An 18,093-nucleotide genomic window follows, 5' to 3' on the forward strand; every position below is an offset into this window, starting at 1 on the left:
AGTTTTCAGTGCACAGTGCAGTGGTGTTTGGCACGGTGGCATTGGGCAGCCATCACTGCCATGGTCCCCATAGCTCTGTTTTGCAAAGTGCGAGCCCTGTGCCCACTGATGTATAACTTCCCGTTCCCCTTCCCTGCCAGTCCCTGGCATCACCCTCCCACTTGCCTCTCTATGAGCTTGTGCTCTGAATACCTCATGTAAGTGGTTAAGTCACATAGCATTTGCCTTTTAGTGTCTAGCAAATTATTTCACTTGACTTGACATCTTCATGATTGATCCATGTCATAGCTTGTGTCAGGAGTGCCTTCCTTTTTACCTCTGAGTATTATCCATTGTGTATATATAGCACAGATAGTTTCGGTTTGTTTATTTGCAGTCCTAGTCATCAGCCCCAGGCCTTCACACTTGGTAGGTGAGTGCACCACTAGCCACTACCGAGCTCTGGCTCCAGCCCTGATGTTCTTTTTTTTTTTTTTTTTTTTTTTGTGACCAGGGATTGAACCCAGACACTCTTAACCAAGGAGCCACATCCCAGTTCGTTTTTATTTTTTATTTTGAGACAGGGTCTTGCTAGGTTGCCAAGGCTGACTTTGAACTTGTGATTCTCCTGCCTCAGCCTCCTGAACCACTGGGATCACAGGCATCCACCACCATGCTCAGCTCCATGTTCATTTTTTAATGTTAATCAAATTTTCATGATCTTTCTTATATGACTGTATTCCATTTGCTGATATTTCACAAGGAATTTTGTATTTTTGTTCATGAGGATTTTATTTGTAATTTTATTTGTAATGCCTTTGTCTGGTTTCAGTATTTGCATGGTGCTTGCCCTGTTAGATGAGCTGAGAAGTGTTTTGTCTTCCTCTCTTTTCCAAATTCCCGTAAGATCACTGTTATTTCTTCCTAAACATTTGACATAATGAATCACTGATAAATCTATGTGGGCCTGGAATTTTATTTATGGGAAGGTTTTTGATAACAAATTCCCTTAAAAAAATAGACATAGACTTTTTAGATTTTTATTTATTCTTATATCAGTTGAATTTATATCTACAACTAAGACATGCATTTCATCTAAAGTTGTCAAATTTATTGGCATAAAGTTTTTCATAATCTCTTATCCTTTTAATATGTCTAAAATCAGGACAGTGTTCCCTCGTTTGTTCCTGATATTGGTAAATTGTGTCTGTTTTTTCCTCTTTGATCAGTCTAGCTAGTGATTTCTCAATTTTATTGATTCCATTTCAATAACCTATACTTGGTTTCAATGATTTTTCTCTTTTTATCCATTTTTTATTTCATTGATTTACATAATTATTTTCTTATACATCCTTTGTATTTAATTTCTATTTCTAACTCTAAAATGGAAGCTTAGATATTTGGTCATTAAGACTTTCTTCTTTTCTTTATAAGCCTTTTAAAACTATAAATTTCCAATCTACAGAATGGCGTGGGGGGGAATCTTTGCTAGCTATTCTTCTCACAGAGGATTAATATCTAGAATGTATAAAGAACTACAAAAAACAAATAGCTCAATTAATAAATGGGCAGATGAACTAAATAGATACTTCCCAAAGGACGAAATTACAAATGGGCAACAAATATATGAAAAAATAGTCAACAACATTAGCAATTTGGAAAATGCAAGTCAAAACTACACTGAGATTCTATCTCGCTCCAGTCAGAATGGCTGCCATCAAGAATACAAACAGTGATAAATGCTGAGAGGAAGTGGAGGAAAAGGAACACTTTTACACTGGAGTATAAATTGCTGGGATTGTGAATTAGTACAATCACTATGGAAATCAGTATGGAGGCTCATCCAAAGACTAGGCATGCAACCACCACATGACCCACCTATGCCACCCCTTGATATTTACCCAAAGAATTAAAGTCAGTACACTTTAGTGATATGTGCATACCCATGTTTCTAAGCAACCAGCTTAGTTGTCCATCAACAAATGAATGGATAAAGAAAATGTAGTATATACACACAATGGAGTTTTATTCAGCCATAAAGAAAAATGAAATTAGGTCATTTGCAGGGATATGGATAGAACTTGAGAATATTATATTAAGCAAAATAAGCCAGACTCAGAAGGTTAGGGGTCAAAAGTTTACTCTGATAGGTGGAAGCTAGAGAGGAAAAGGGAAAAGAAAGATGGGAGAATCTCATGAATATTTAATGGAGATAAGTAGAGTAGAGGAAAGAAAGGGACCAAGGGGAGGGAGGAGGAGAAGGAAAGAAGAGATACTGGGAAGTGATATTGGCCAAATAATGTCGATATATTGTGGTGTAGGTACGAATATGTTAACAACAAATCCCAGCATGTGTACCACTCTAATGCAACCATTTAAAAAGTGTGGAGACAAGAAAAATGGAAAAACTATGAATTTCCCTCTAAGCGTGGCTTTACCCATGTCCCCAAAATGTGGTGTACTTTTACTATCATTCAGTTCAGGGAATATGCTAGTTTTCTTTGTGATTTCTTCTTAACCTATGAGTTATATAGTTATGAGTTATGTTGTTTTGTTTAATCTCAAAATATCTAGGAAGGGGGAATTTCTGATATATTTTTGTTATTGATTTTAAATTTCAGTTGTGGTCAATGAATGTATCCTGTGTGATTTTGAGACTTGTTTTAAGATCCAGCTGATGGTTCATAGTGGTGAACGTTCCATGTGTACTTGAAAAGGTTGTGTATTCTGTTTGGGATACAGAATATACCTGCAGTTTAGGTCAAAGTGTTCAAGCTGCCGAGTAGGTCGTGTACACCTATAATCCCGGCAATTCTGGAGGCTGAGGCAAGAGGTCACACGTTCCAGGCCAGCCTCAGCTACTTAGCAAGGCTATAAGCAACTTACCAAGACTCTGTCTCAAAAATAAAAAGGGCTGGGGATGTGTCTGAGAGGTATGGAGCACTCTTGGGTTCAATACCTGAACCAAAACCAAGAAATAAAGAAATATTCAGCCCTCGGTGCTCTCACTGGTGTCCTGTCTACTTGTCCTGTCAGTTGCTGAGGGTGTTACTAACCATTTGGGGAGCATACACCTCTAAAATCCCTCCATCTTCTGCATGAATTCACCCTTCCACTTTTTAAAAACCTCAGTCTTATGACCTTCTTTGCTTATAAATGATGGGCTTTGTTCACCTGAATTTTCCCCTTTGCCTGGGCAGAGGGGTTTCCTTGGAGTAGGACACCATGGGGGAGACATAGGAAGAGGGCCGGTGAGCATAGGTCAGTAGAGGTTCCAGGTGGTGGACCCTGTTTCTCCTCTAATGGACAGTATGGTGGGATCTGTGCAAAGATGTGAAGGGCTGCCACAGGGCGCCTGAGCTGGGGAGCTGTGACTGTCAAGTCTGGCATGTGGCATGCTGCTTGCAGAGGGCACCCTCTCAGCTGGCTCAGGTGCGCTGTCCTCCTGTTTCACATGGAATCCTAGATTGATTCCACTGAGAGGAACTGGCACCATTTTATCTCCTTTGAAAGTGGTTAAAGAAGTGCAGAGCTGGGGCCATGTGTGCTGCTGATAGTGCCACAGTCACATTCTCTTAGGAACCTCACCTGCAGGGTCCCCAGAGGCCTTTGCTGTGCAGTGCTGCCAACCTGGATGCTGCCCCTGGGATGTGTGTCCCTTTCTCCTTCAATACCTCTACATGTAACCATGAGGACCACCCCCCACCACCACCACCACCACCAAGGTATGAATGTAAAAATTCGTTTGGAATGGAGGGAAAATAGGCAAAACCTCTCTGAAGCTAAGCTATTTAATTACCTGCCTTACTTTAAAAAGCTGTTTCTAAACCCAGTCATTCACAAGCCACCTGTAGGATTTTTGTCATAACTTTTGATCAACTCTTCTACCATTTGCATATTTTGTTTTTCCAAATAAACCCACTTTTAAAACTAAGCCTTCCTGGGGGCATAGCTGAGCAGCGATATTTATGGAATCACAGGTTTTGTTTGCTAGTTGTATATGTACATATATTAAAATGATATTCATCTGAATGTCACCTAAAGTCAGCTCATGCACCTCTTTGTGTGTATGTGTGTTACATTTTGAAAATTGTTAGTCCAGGGAGAATGTGAATTTGACAGTGAGTGAACTTAGCAGGAACAGCACACTAGCTCTTGGCAGTGGTCTGGGAGGGAATGTTTTGTTCCTGTTGCGAGGAGGTGGCAGGACAATTTAAGAAGAAAGGCGAGGGCCCAGCACTGCAGAAATAAAAATAAGAGAAGAACTGGGAAGTGAGGAAGGAGGCAGAAAAGCAGCCTGAGGTGCTGCTGCTCCCCAGGAGGCAGGTCCTCTCATTATGGTCCCATTATTCTTTGAGAATGACAGGAAATACTCCATAGTTAAGATATTCCAGGAAAATTTTGTTAAGTGAATATTGTTCAATCAAGTAAGCAAAAGGTAGTGAAGTTTCACCTCATTACCAATCAAGACTACTGCTCTCATCACTGTTACCCTCAGTGAATTTTCCAATTCACCATATTTCTCATCCCAACATGCAGTCTCCTCAGTCTAGAAATTGTCCCCCACTAAAGGTTCTTCCTAAAGAAACACAAGGCACTGAATCCAACACTGTAATTCTGCATGGTTTTGTCTGGGCTGCTCTCCACGTGGTCATTGCCATTCTGCATCACCACCCAACCACTTGCATTCCTGTTGTCAGGAGGCAGGGCAGGGAGCAATCTACCTGTGACTGTACACTCCCTCAGATGACAGTTTCTGGTTTTGAATTTGTACCTGCTATAGAAGAAGCAATGACAGAACAAGATTCTCTTTACTCTGAACTTTATTTTGCCTTGATTAAATCCGCTTATTTAATCACTGCAGTTCACCTAATGTGTATTAAGTGCATATTTTATTCAAAATTGCCACAGGACTGGAGATGGGACCTCAGACTCTCCCCTCAAGGAGTTGATTGTCTGTTGAGTGAAAACAAAATGAAATTGCTGTCATACAAACCGTGTATTTGTCCCAAGAGGGATTTTGCGGTTTCCTGAAATGTGTTGACCATTTCTGACTACCGGTATGCATTTGCTTAATGTATTGTTATGACTAGAACAAATTATGTGTTCAGGAATTGATCGTTATCTTTGTGAAATCTACTACGTGCATCTTCAAGGACGTTAAAAAAAAATCCCAAGGAAGTGAAATCTTATTCTGTACTTATGTGTCACACTGTCACCACCACCTCAGAACATTGCCAGAAAGAGCCAACTGTGAGCAATCCAGTCTGCACAAGTGACCAGTCCTCAGCTGCACCTGGGGATGAAAGGAAAGATCCTGGGGTCACCTTCTCATGGGGGGACAGTTGCATCTCAGTTCAGCACCCCTCTGAGCCTGTCTGGGTTCTGGGTGTCCTTTCAACAGATCTGACAGTGACAACTGATTTAATAACTATAGTTAATTCGTGTTTTGGGAAAGGTGGGTATTTGTTGTTAGGAGTTCTCTCTGTTTCTCAGGCTTGTGAGGACTTGCAGAGAGGGTAGTGAAATGATATCTTCCCCAGCTTAACATGTTGCTTAAATGTTTTAGGGAAAGCGCGAATGCACAAGCTGTGAATAAATTTGTAATGCAAGAAAACAGAAATTTAGAAAAACTGTGCGTTTTAGTGATTAATACAAAATAAAATGCAAAGCAAATGGTCACTACTTTACTACTTCACTCCTTCCTGTGCCTGCCAACTTATACACCGAGTCACAAAATCAAAAAGCCAGCAGGAGAACCTGAGGAGATTTGACTTGTAAGCAAATGAACTGTAAGCACCCTGGAGGCAGAACCCCCTGAGTTCCTGGGCTCCTTTAGGCACTGTATGGGTAGTTACTGAATGACTGGAAAAGGAAAACCATCAGTTGATTTCATCTTTTTACTTTGCTACTAAAATTTGTCCTAGTTATTTCACAAGAAGCCTGGGTGATGACAAAATGAAATCTACTTTTGCTTGGAATCCTCACAGACCTAATGAAACCTGGTGGTGTGTGAAAAGGCCCTGGATGGGGAGTCCAGGCCATGGGCTCCCATCAGCTCCACCACTTAGCCGTGTGTCACCGTGGGTGAGTCACTGAACCTCCTTTTTTCTGTTGTTTATAAAAGGAGCTTTACACCTGCCCTGCTTACTTCCCAGAGGTGGTGAGAGAGTGCATGAAGTAAAGGGATATGGACGTGCCTGGCACGGGAAGCCTGGCTGTTCTGGGCTCAGCCTCCACAGCTTTCCATCTTCTTGCCCAGAGCATTCCAGGCATGTGCTGTTGGTTGAGAGTGGTGGGCCTTTGGGAAATGTTTGCTACTGGAGACAGTAGGAGTACTGTACGAACTCAGTTCTCTGTACCTCTACATCACACCAAATGGTGTGTGAGAAGATGGCTGTTTTTATGCTGGGATTTGCACCATGGCCTACTTCATGAGCCCTGTGAGCTCACTGGGCTGCCTGTGGCGAGGGCGGGCAGCCGATGTGTGTTGGTCTTTGTGGATTTGGTCACCTTTTGCAAATAAAGGGATGCTTTGTTTGCTTGCCTGGGTGGTTCTGCTGATCGAGTTCAGGTAACACATGGACAAGTTTATGAGCGACGAAGGCAAGAGCTGGGCTCACCTCCTCTACTCCTCCTCATGCCTGCCCACTGTTTCACTTCCAGGATCCCACTCTGCCTCATGTTGCCAGCCCTGCCTGCTCAGGTGTGGAGTCTCCACAAAAAGATTCTGAGAGACTCTTGAGTCTCTGTGGAAAGGAGCAGTCCGCCAGCAAGTAGGGCGCAGCAGGGTGGAGACAGGGTAGAATCCTGAACAAGGAAGGGATCCTATTTCTGTCTGCAGTGCACCCTGTCTTGCGGCTCGACTTGCAGTTTAGAAAATACTTTTCATTTTCTTTGAGAGAATAACCAGAGATCATTCACAGCCATGATGCAGGCATTTTACAAATCCTTGATATAAACGAGTTTGACCTACGTTTCCAGTTCCTTTCTTCAGCACCATGAGCTTGGTGGTTGTACTTCCAGTCAGTTTCCTTCTCGTGTAGTAATTAAACAGCCCCCATCTGTTTCCACCCACTGTCAGAGGCCTCTCCATCTCATGGTTGTGGACAGGTGCCGGGGAAAATCTCAAAATCATTTTTAGATGATGCAAATAATTCCCTTCATGATAGCTACTGGCCATTACCCTTTCCCCCAAAAAAGGTGCTTTATTAATATATGCATTCCTAATGCTTAGATTTTTTTGTATGGGTGGAGAAAATGAACAGCATGTATCTTACACACTGTGTGGGGTAAATGCTATTTAAATCCGGCTGGAGCTGCTAAGCATCACACCAACATGAGATTGCTGGCTGGGGGCCAGATTTTTTTTTTTTTTTCTTTATGAGGAGGGGTCAGACTTCAGAGAACTAAGCCATCTGTCCAACAAATTATTTTAAGTCTTTAATAACAAATAGTTTGCAGTGTATCTTAATGTGTATAGTAGAAAATGAATGTTTTGCAAAACTGATATCTTTGGGAATGTCTTCCACATTCTGTGCTGTCATTTGGTATTGTAATCCCAATTTGGTAGCACACGGCTTTGTATTAATATTTTGCAGAATTAATTAGTTCATTAAAAGCAAATTTTACACTGGCATGCCAGTACAGTGCACTTCTTTAGAAGGCTCCTGCTTGTAAGAGGCATCGAGCTTTTACCACAACAGATGCCGGGTTTGGTGGCTGCTCATCGAGCCCAGGACTTCAAAGGGTCTATGCTGCTTTCTTTGAGGTTTGTTGTGAGGCGCTCTCGGCCGCTGTTGTTAGTGACTTTTGACGGCTGATATAATGAACTCACCCACACCTCCAATCTTCATGGGCTAATGAGAACTTTGTTGCATTGTAGCTGTTTCGTAGTGGCCTAACTTGGGTCTCATGGCTGTATTTGAACATGCTGCCTACTTCTTCAGCAGGTACTTAGGGCCTGTTTGCTAGGTGCCAGGCCCTGTGGCAGGGATCCCACGTGGAAGAGGGCAGCCATTCCATCCCAGGGAGCCCTGGGATTCAGAAGCTAGATATTGAATAAACACTCAGGAGCGACAGAGACTATAACAGCACCATTCCGAGGTGGGGAAATAAGGGAGTTCTGGCACTCCTGAGGAAGTGTCGTTTAAGCTGAACCCAAAGACTTGCAGCCTAAGGAAGACTGACCTAGGCATAGGGGTGGGAGCAGCTGTGCAGAGAACCTTCCAGGGATCTGGAAGGTAGCAGCAGCCAGATGGAAGGAAAGGGTGTCCTTGGCCCTCTGGGGACTGGAGACTCTAGTTCCCACTGAGCTCTGCCTCCAGAGAGGTGCAGAAATCAGGGAGCTCTTTCCTTAGCCCAGCAAGGAGCTCGTGAAGCAAGGGCAGCGCAGGGTGGTTTCCCATGCTCACATGACTTCACATGTTCTTTGACCTTGCTGGAGGGATTACAGTGAGAGGCAGTTGTTCAAAATAAACAAATATGAAAGATAAATGTTCATGAGAAGTGGGGAAAAGGGGATGCTTGCACGTTGATGATGGAAATGTAAATTAGTACAGCCATTATGGAAACAGTATGGAGGTTCCTCCAAAAATTAAAATTAGAACTCTATATGATTTAGCAGTCCCACTATTGGGTGTGTATTCACAGGAAATGAAGTCAGCATGTTAAGAGACATCTGCATTCCCATGTTCATTGTAGTATTAGTAAAAGTAGTCAGATATGGAGTCAGCCTAAGTGTTCATTGGCAGATTAGTGGATCAAGAAAATGTGAGGTGTACTCATTTGAATAATATTCAGCCTTCAAAAGAAGGAATTTCTGTCATTTGCAACAACACAAATAAACTTAGAGGATATTATTTTAGATTAAATAAGTCAGGCACAGAAAGACACCTATCACATGATCTCTCTTACATGTAGAATCTTTAAAAGTCAAATTCATAGAAGCAGAGTAGAATGGCAGTTAGCAGGGGCTTGCTAAGGGGTTGGGTTGGGAAGATGTGGTCCAGAGGATACAGAATTTCAGCTAGGAGGAAGCAAGTTCAGGAAATCACTTGTACAACATAGTGACCGTAGTTAATAACAATGTATTGTATTCTTAAAAATTGCTGAGAGAATAGATCTTAATTAATCTCACCATGCGCACAAAATGGTAAGTATGTGAGGTAATGCATGTGTGAATTCACTTGTTATAGCCGTTCCACAATGTACATGTATTTCAGGACACATTATATGGGGTAAATATATATAAGTTTTATTTGCTAATTCAAGATAAATAAAACTAACCTAAGGGCTCCATCATGGAAACATGATTTTAAGATTACCAGAACTGTTAGATTTACTATACTCTTTCCCAGTTCAGTTGTATTCACTTCTAGGCTGCAACCAAGATAAACGGATGGATGGGTGGGTGGATGGATGGATGGATAGATAGATAGGTGGGTTGATGGATGGAGAGATAGATAGATGGATAGATAGATGCATGCGTGCACAGGCACCTGTACCCCCACCCCCACCCTGCCAGCATGAAAATCTCCTCACTAGGGGAGGTAGCAGGGGATAAAACAAAACAAAAACCATTCAGAAAGCAACAAGAAGAAAACACCAGAGACCTGGGTTCTGGAAAGATTGGGCAAGGCACTTAACATGAGATCCACACATGGACACTGGAATCTGTGAGTGGCAGGGAGTTGGAGTACAGAATTCCTGCAGATGCATGTTCGTTTTCAGTATCTTCTCTGTGGGATTTGGGACCCAAGGAGGTTTCATATCATATACAGAGATATGAAAAATTGTGCTCTATATGTGTAGTAAGAATTGTAATGCATTCTGCTGTCGTGTGTTTAAAAAAATAAAATCAATCTAATAAATAAATAAATAAATAAAGCCACTGATGAAAGAAATTGGAAAACCCAAGAGTCTTTTATGTATTTGCCAAACATACTCCTCCCCCCCCCCCAGAGGAAATATTTAAGTGTATTCCCTGCAAGTAGAAATGAGAGAACTGGGTGACGACAGTGGCGAGTAGCTTCCAAACAACCTGGCCATCCAGCAGGATGAGGCCTTAGGGGTGGTGTTACGGTGCACCTACACAGACCACCTCTTGGAGGCACTGCTGAAGGCCTAGATCGGAGGGGACTTTGGGCAAGGGGACCTCTAGGTCCTGTTCTTTAATTCTCTGATGAAGGCCCTTTCTGGAACAAGCTGAGCTTCTTGAAGAAAATCAGAAGAGAACAAGACTTACAGGGGTACAGAAATCAACATTAGGGTCTGAGAATGGTGTGGTTGTTTCTGATACAGCAGAGACTGAAGCTCAGTCCCAGGAAACCATTGGAAACTTCAGTAGAGCAGGTCTGTCTGTCCTGGCAAAGATTGAGTCAGAAACCTTTTGACCATACTTAGAGAGCAGGGCAGGGAAACAGGACTCTGGTTGCTTTAGACTTAATTTTTTGAAAATACTGAAGTTATGAATCACATCTTGATCCAAACCTGTGATTTCTAGAAGTTTGTGTTTCTATCCTGGTTCTTGGACTGTCAAACCAGCTTATGAGCTGAGTGCTTCAAGAAGGAGAACCAAGCAGCTCTCCATTTTCGAAAGGCTCCTGTAATGTAAATAGGAACAGCAATCTTTCCAAGTTATTACCCTGTTAACAGGTTGACAGATATGTGCAAATTGTGACTCACTGCTCAATTTGGCACTAAATTAATGTCTTTCCGCGCCGCGTCTGCTCAAGTGTAAACTAGTCACCACTGCTGTGTTACTGCTTGTTTGCCTATATTCCAAAGGTAAAAATTAAAGTAATTTGATTCTGCCACGGAACGGAGTGTGACATATGGTGGCAGTGTGGGAGGGGAGCACGCTGTTCCTACCTGTCCTCAGCCCTGCTCTCGCAGCAGGCGCTGCGTGCTGCGGGCTCTGTGCAGACGCGCACGGCCCCGGGGGGCAGTTCTGGGAAGTGCTGCCAAGGCCACCTCCCTGGCCAGCCTGCACCCCCAGCAAGAAGAAGGTGCCATTTTTGTCTCCAGACTTTGAATTTGACGTTCCGAGCTTTCCTTATTTCTGACAAGTCACTAGTGGTGGATTTGTGTTTCAGAGTCTGTGTCTATTTTAAAATGAAGTGTTTTCATTTTTGCTTCTAAAATTTTGACATTGTTTTCCTCAGCTAAAGGTGCAGCTGACTTTCTCTCCTCCTCTTTTTAGCCAACACATAATGTCACCTATAACAAAGAAATTTACATCTCCTTTATGTCGGGCATGTGAATGAAAAGCAGCCTCCTTAAAATTCACTCTTGCCTAATGCAATCTTTGAATCGAGTTTGCTGGGCATTATCTAAGTCACCAGTTGGGGGAAGAACCAACCCAGACCTCTCTCTGCTTTCCCGGTGCCCACTGCAGATACTTTTCCTAGGAACTGGTTTTCTCCTGCCGCTGCCTTCTCTCATAGATAAGATCTTCCAAGTAAAGGAATCCAGGAATGGCAGGGAGCATTTGAGACCTGCCCCGTCAGAACCCTGGCCTTTGCTGAAAAGGCAAGCAGAGTCAGGGAGTTGGTGTGGAATTCTGGAAACCTACACACTGGGCTTTCCTTCTAGGTTCTTGTGGTCACATAACCTACCGGTTCCCATTTTCCTAAAGAGATGGTGGTTTCCAGCGTGTATTCCGAAGCCTTCAAGGTGAAAGGCACAGGAGAAAGCAAATTATGATGTTGCCTTTGTGCTGAACTTCTGCATATTCATTTGCTTTCCACTGTCCAGAGCTATGATGGCTATCGATTGAGGGTCAGTTCAGTATGCCTGCCTCCCCCTTTCCCCATTAGCATAGACTTAGCAGTGACCTCCATTCACACAGGACAGTGGACTTCTGCTTCCTGCTGAGTCTGAAGAAACTGGGTTTAAACCACCCACAGATTTAGAAAAGGAGTACAGAACTGTGAGAATGTTTCCCGTGACCTGGTGTAAACTCTTGGCATGGAGTTTTTGTCATGTGTCTCCTGTCCTTGGAGCAGATGTTGGGCAATGGTGAAAAGGAGTTGATTGCCTCCTTTCTTCCTGTATTCACATTTTTTGGTGGCTTCTAAGCTTGTGCCCAAGGCTGTATGCCATGGGCTGTGAGTCTAGGTGGGGACTCCAGAGACAGTAAGTGGGGTCCTGGTCAGTCAGTTTCTTAGCCACCCAGGAGTGAGGCCTCACCTTTAGGAAACACTCGCCTCTCCATGCCTCGTTCTCACGTTGTGGGCCCTTCGAGAGCGGGGAGAGAGCCGTTGCTCCTGATCATAGAAGCTGTTGTGCACCTGAGGAGAACTGTGTAGTCTCCTTCTCCTTCGCTCCGGAGCCTGTGCCCTCTGACCTCCACTGCCTCTCATGCATGCCCCTCGGCTCCCATCTGCTCGCTGTCCTGGTTGGCTCCCCTCCTTCTCCAGCTGTCCTGTGCAGTAAGGAAGTCCGCCGGCTGCAGGACTGGCAGGATCCCTTTCTACCCTCTGTCCTGGGTATGCTGGGGTTCACTTTTCAACAAAGGACATCATGCTGCCTGCCCTCCCCCAGGAGCCCAGCTCTAACTGCAGTCCTCTCATGTTGTCAGCGCAGGGCTTATTCTTCCTTCCCTCAGAGTATGCCTTTTACATGTCCCTGATTTAATGGACACATGATTTAATTTGTCGTAACTAACGGATAGGAAATCCAATGCCAAAGCCTTAATAGATAGTTTTGCATCTCAGCTATTATATTGTACATGCCCTTGTGCCCAGTGTGATTGCCTGGTGAGCACAAATACTGATATGATTTTGTTCTCCAGGGACTGAGCCAGACCGGCTCTGTTTATGCTGTGGGTGGCATCCCCACAGTGAGCCTCCAGAGCAGAGAACTCATCCCACCAAGAGAGCACGTTTGCAGACTAGGCCCATGGGTGTAGCAGAACTACCAGCAAGAGCACTCAGAATCTTTGAGGACTTAATATGTACTAGATGCCATGCCAAGTGCTTAATGTTGTGGTCTCAGGGATTATTAATCCTCTCCAGATACAGGTTTTGCTTGGACCAGAAGAACAGGACTCCCTGTTAGTGGAATAAAAATTGAACTGATGCTTATCTGGTATATTTGGTTGTAGTGAGAGAGGTTTTAGGGTCAAAGAAGGGGACAGGAGTTGTGGCTCAGTGGAGAGCGCTTGCCTGGCATGTGTGAGGCCCTGAGTTTGATCTTCAACACCTCAGCACCACAAATAAATAAATAATTATCCATTGGCAACTAGACAAAATATTTTTTTAGAAAAAGAGTTTGGGGGCGCTGGGGTTGTGGCTCAGAGGTAGAGTGCTCACCTAGCATATATCAGGCACAAGGTTCGAACCTCAGCACCACGTGAAAATAAAGATATTGTGTCTACCTAAAGCTAAAAAATAAATGTTTTTTTAAAAAAGAGTTTAGGAATAAAATCATAATAGGCAAATGAAAAACTAATCAAACCAAGACAAAACATAGATCTAGTAAAACAGAAGTCTGTACAAGTAAATAAATGTACTCATAAGCCACTGTGTGGCTCAGCTTTTTTCAAAATTATAAGCAGAAATTTTGGAATGTAACACAGAGTACTGATTTAAGCAAAACTTGTGATATGCTATAATTTTAATTAGAACACAGCTGAGGAAACAGGAATGACTTTGGGTATTTAAAACAGAGGAATTTAACTCAAGGGATTTGGCTATCTGGGTGGTGGTGGGCAGCCCAGAGATGGGCAATAGCAGGAAGCTGTGGCCAGCTGGACTGGAAGGACAGACGGTGGAGGCTGCCTCCTAGAGCCCAGTGGCCTGGAAGGTGGCACAGCTAAACTCCCACCCCTGTTGAAGAAAGCTAATAGACCATGGCATAAGATGAATAGTTCAGAATGAGCATTCAAAACATTTTGTTGTTGTTTGTTAAATTAAAAGCCAAGTCTTAGTCCACTGTGGGCTTATAGTCCTTTGCCAGGGTTCTAGTTCACATGCATGTGTTTCTGATTCTCACCTAGATATGTGGACGACGTGATCAGCCGCATTGACAGGATGTTTCCTGAGATGTCCATCCACTTATCCAGACCCAATGGGACATCAGCTATGCTTCTGGTAAGAGCTGCTTGACTATTTGTGGAGACATGTGGAAGAAAAATTGCCTTCAAAATTAACTCTCTGATCCTGTGTGGTAGGATCTATAGACTGGAGATTAGATCCCAGTTTGAGGGTAAACAGCATGTTTTGTTTTGTTTTTTAATTTCATTCTATAGGCTAACCATTCTACATGTTGAAACCTTGCTTTTGAATAGAATTTGCAGGCCCATGCAAGAGTTAACCCAAGTGGAAAGACACAGTGAGCCCTCCAGTCAATTCATTTGCAGACCTGTCCCTGACAGTGCTGTGGTGACTTCGTTTTCTTTGTTCCCAAGAGTTGCATGAGATAGGAATACTGTTTAGCTATTGGATCCTACAATCCAAGAAAATACTCTTTAAAACAGAACCAGCTTTCATGGGACTCATTGATGAAATTCTTCTGTGTTTGAAGAAGGCATCTGCACCCTTGTCACCAATGGCTTCTGGTTTTGTTCTTTCTGAGTTGGGTTTGCTCCAAGCAGGTTGGCTTCATAATCTCGCCCCCGATGTTTGAATTTTCATAAATTCACCAGAGACTTTGTGTGTCAGAAATACAGTGGGCTGGAAACGCAAAATCATACAGCTAGCCAGAGATGCCTGGGCCTCAGCAACAAGGGTTCCTGCCATTCCATACAGCAGCAGGTGCTGAGGGGCCCTTCCCTGCGCGCGGTTTTTCAGGAACCACCACCTTTCGTGGGTGGCAGGATTTGCCGGTTGAGAGCTGAGGCTCCGTGTCTGGTCACTGGCTGCTGCCTTGGGGCCCAGGGTGCACTCCCCATTTTCGCATTTTACTTGAGTGAAATCTTACAAATAGCCAGTCACCCAGATGGCCTTCTATTCATCAAGCCATTCATCCCCTAGAAGAACAGGCTTATTGTGTGTGCCTTAATGTGCTTATTTCGTGTTTTTCTCCTAAGGATGGAAAGGATGCGGGTTTGTTAAGCGTGCAGTGTTTCATTGGTGAGAAAAACATTAGTGAAGTTCATCTGGATAACGTGCTACTTTTCTATAAAATTCTTTCTGCTAAAATATAAAGGGAATGAGATAATACAGTGTTCTATTGATAGAAAAAGAAAGCAATTTTCTTTATATAAAAGGTATCTGTCTACACAACATGCAATATTTTCTGCCTCCATTAAGTGCACAAATTGTCTACATGTTAGGATCCTCTAGAGCTTGCAGATAAAACATAAATCCTGCTTTCAACGTATTTGACAGGAACCAAAGAGTTAATGAAGATAAAAATGAGAGCGTCCTCAGTGAAATAGGTTTGTTCAAATTATTTCTGGGTCATTGGGCTTCCATTTCGTGATGAAGGCAGGAACCTGGCATTGGAGGGAATGGGTAAGCAGGATCGCAGGCAAACAGGCCCAGGACGCTGCAGTTACTTCCACCTGAGAAGGCAGCTCTGTCTCACTGTGACCTGTCAGCCTCCTCTGCTCCCAGGGAGCTGCTGTTCTGATAGACTGATGAGAGTGTGGGGCGCTCTTCAGAGGAAGAATCCCCATCACATAAACCATTTTTACCCCTGCAACAGCTCATTCAGATCTGTGTACGTTTAGCCAGCTAGTTGTTACCTGCCTTCAGTGACACAGGAATTCACAGCTGGTGGTGCTTATTTGTAGGGATAGAGGTGGTGTTTAGATTGAGAATCAACATCCAGGCAGGAAATCATACTTTGAACATAATTGCTTTATTTGGCTTCTACTTTTAGAGGAAGGTGTTTCAGTGGCTTGCAGCTCCCTAGGCCATTTGCCTCTGCCACACCATTTTCTGTGAGGGACAGGGAAGGAAAATCTCAGCTGGGAGGGACATCAGGACGGACAGCTACTCCCACCCACCACCATCACTTCTTCTAGTAACCTGTTTCCTGGACTTCAGTGGTAGAGGTCAGGGACCTATAGTGTAGTCAGAAGGACACCACTTCAGGAGCCACAAGCAGGAGATGAAAGTGTTTTCCAAAGGAGAAGGCTTGAGCAGTGGTGAGCCTGGTGGGAAAGGCCAGTCAGGAGGCCCTTGAAGCAGGAAGGCCCTTCTTGAGCAGCCTCTGCCTGTACCTCCTCTCCCCTTCCTAGCCAGAGCTGAACCGTGCCAGTGCTTCTCCTCCTACAGCAGGCTTCCTTGGACGCGCCCCACAGAAACCTCTTCTGATTCACTTCAGCAGTGAAGGGGTTGGCTTTCGCTTGGGTGTTGCTCTTTCATGGTGCTCACAGCCTCAAAGATTCAGGTCACTTGCCAGGAGGCTCAAAACCAGGATAGGCACAGACACGGAACAGAACAGTGTCCTCTTGGGGCCCTGGGACCCAAATGATTTGTCATTAGGGCCTTCCCCCCTGCCATACAGCCTGGGAGGAGCCTGAAGTTGCTGGTCCGCTTTTGTTGGGGGCAGGGGATCCAGCCTTGGCTGCCCACTTAAGTGCACAGGAGAGGAAGGGAAGTGATTAATTCCCCACAGGAAGAGGGGAGCCAGTGGAAGCAGCGTTCAGCATCATAGTGGCTGGCTTGGACTCATGTGGTGTTCCCGGTGCCCCCCACCCCAGGTGGGAGGCTCCACCTATGTTTATCTGACAGGTGGAAAGCAGAGGCAATCCTCTCTTATTGCTCCCAGCTGGGACCCTGCCCAGCCCGGCCTCCAGGATGCTGTCCTCCTGATTCTGAGTGTAGCTCATGCGGGAGCCATGAAAAATTTGAATGGTGCCAGGCAAGTCATTTTTTCTTAAAAAAATTTCTATGCAAATTGTTAGATACAAAGGAGTATATATAATGTTTGTGTAAATTATAAAGCACCAATAAACCCATGAGCCCACCACTTGATTTGAGAAGCAGAAGAGTGGCAGTGTGTGCTCCTCCCTGATATCTGCTTTTCTTCTGCCCGACGTCTCCTCCCTCCTAAGAACCCTCCTTCTCCTATTCTAAATGTGGTTTGCTACCTGCGTACATACCCTAAGGGTCCTTGAGTTTAAGCTTCATAAAAAAATAGTTTCCTGCTATGCCTGATGTTTCTGAGATGTACCCACCCTGTGGCTGGTTGTGTGTTCGTTGCTCCTTGGCAGTCCATTCTGTGTCACCCACACTTCATTCTTTCTCTAGTCAGGGCATGTTGGGGTTCTTCCCAGTTTTGCATTTTAAATAAGGTCAACATGAGCATTCTCGTGCACACACCAGGATAACATTTTAAGCTTTGGTCTAGGCCATGGTGCCAGTGCAGGCCTTACATGGCTGGTGGGATGGCTTTTTCCCAGGAGTCACCTGAGTTGTGAAGCAATAAGGGTGTTGTCCCACACGGGTGTACACAGAGGTCCATAAGTGGTTGCTAATAATGGCCTAGGTTCCTCAGTAGCACCTTCCACTGATTGCCCTGCAGTGTCAAGTCTCCTGGTGAGCGAGTACAGGGACTCTTGGGTTGCTTGGGTGTCTGCATGGAAGAAGTGCACAGTCATTGCACTCCAGGCGGACCACCAATAAAAGGCAGAGTGCTATGTCCTCCCTCACGAGCAGTTGTTGCCATGCAGCCACGGAGCCCCTGAGTGCCTGACCATCTGCAGTTTGGGAGCCCAAGGCTGACTACTAATGAATGCAGAAGAAGTGGGGAAAACAAGGGAAATGACACTTTTTGAGGCTTCTATTTTAGGCAGCTGAGATCAGTTTGTTTCATCTAAAACCAAACCAGCTCTTCATTGTTGGCCTAGAAGCACCAGGGTTTCAGGCCCATCAGAAACAGGAACAGTCCAAGAAGCACATGCTGAAATCTTCCTCACAGTTATCCCACCGGTAGTACATGCAGAGGAAATGAGGTGGGGTAAGAGGAGGGATAGGAGGACAGATAGGTACCCAGTAAGTACTTGCTGAATAAAGACATGAATGGCTGAAATAAAAGCTTCTTAGTATGGGCTGCAGTGGAGCCCTGCTCTCTAGCTGCTCAGGAGAGCAGGAGTAAGACATTTATAACAGTCTGATCTTGAAACCAACAGGGCAGTTATTGCCTTAACTTCTTCTG

At 44.3% G+C, this 18,093-nt stretch overlaps 1 protein-coding gene across 1 annotated transcript in view; it reads left to right on the forward strand.

The window, feature by feature from the left end:
* The window catches only part of Med27 (mediator complex subunit 27), a 184,946-nt gene that overhangs the window by 111,451 nt on the left and 55,402 nt on the right, over positions 1–18,093 (forward strand). The window contains exon 4 of the mRNA XM_076843072.2: positions 13,982–14,075. Within this exon, the coding sequence (XP_076699187.1) occupies positions 13,982–14,075 (94 nt within the window). The remainder of the gene's footprint in view (positions 1–13,981; positions 14,076–18,093) is intronic.

Source organism: Callospermophilus lateralis, chromosome 2, assembly GCF_048772815.1.
Source record: "Callospermophilus lateralis isolate mCalLat2 chromosome 2, mCalLat2.hap1, whole genome shotgun sequence".
Lineage (NCBI taxonomy): Eukaryota > Metazoa > Chordata > Mammalia > Rodentia > Sciuridae > Callospermophilus > Callospermophilus lateralis.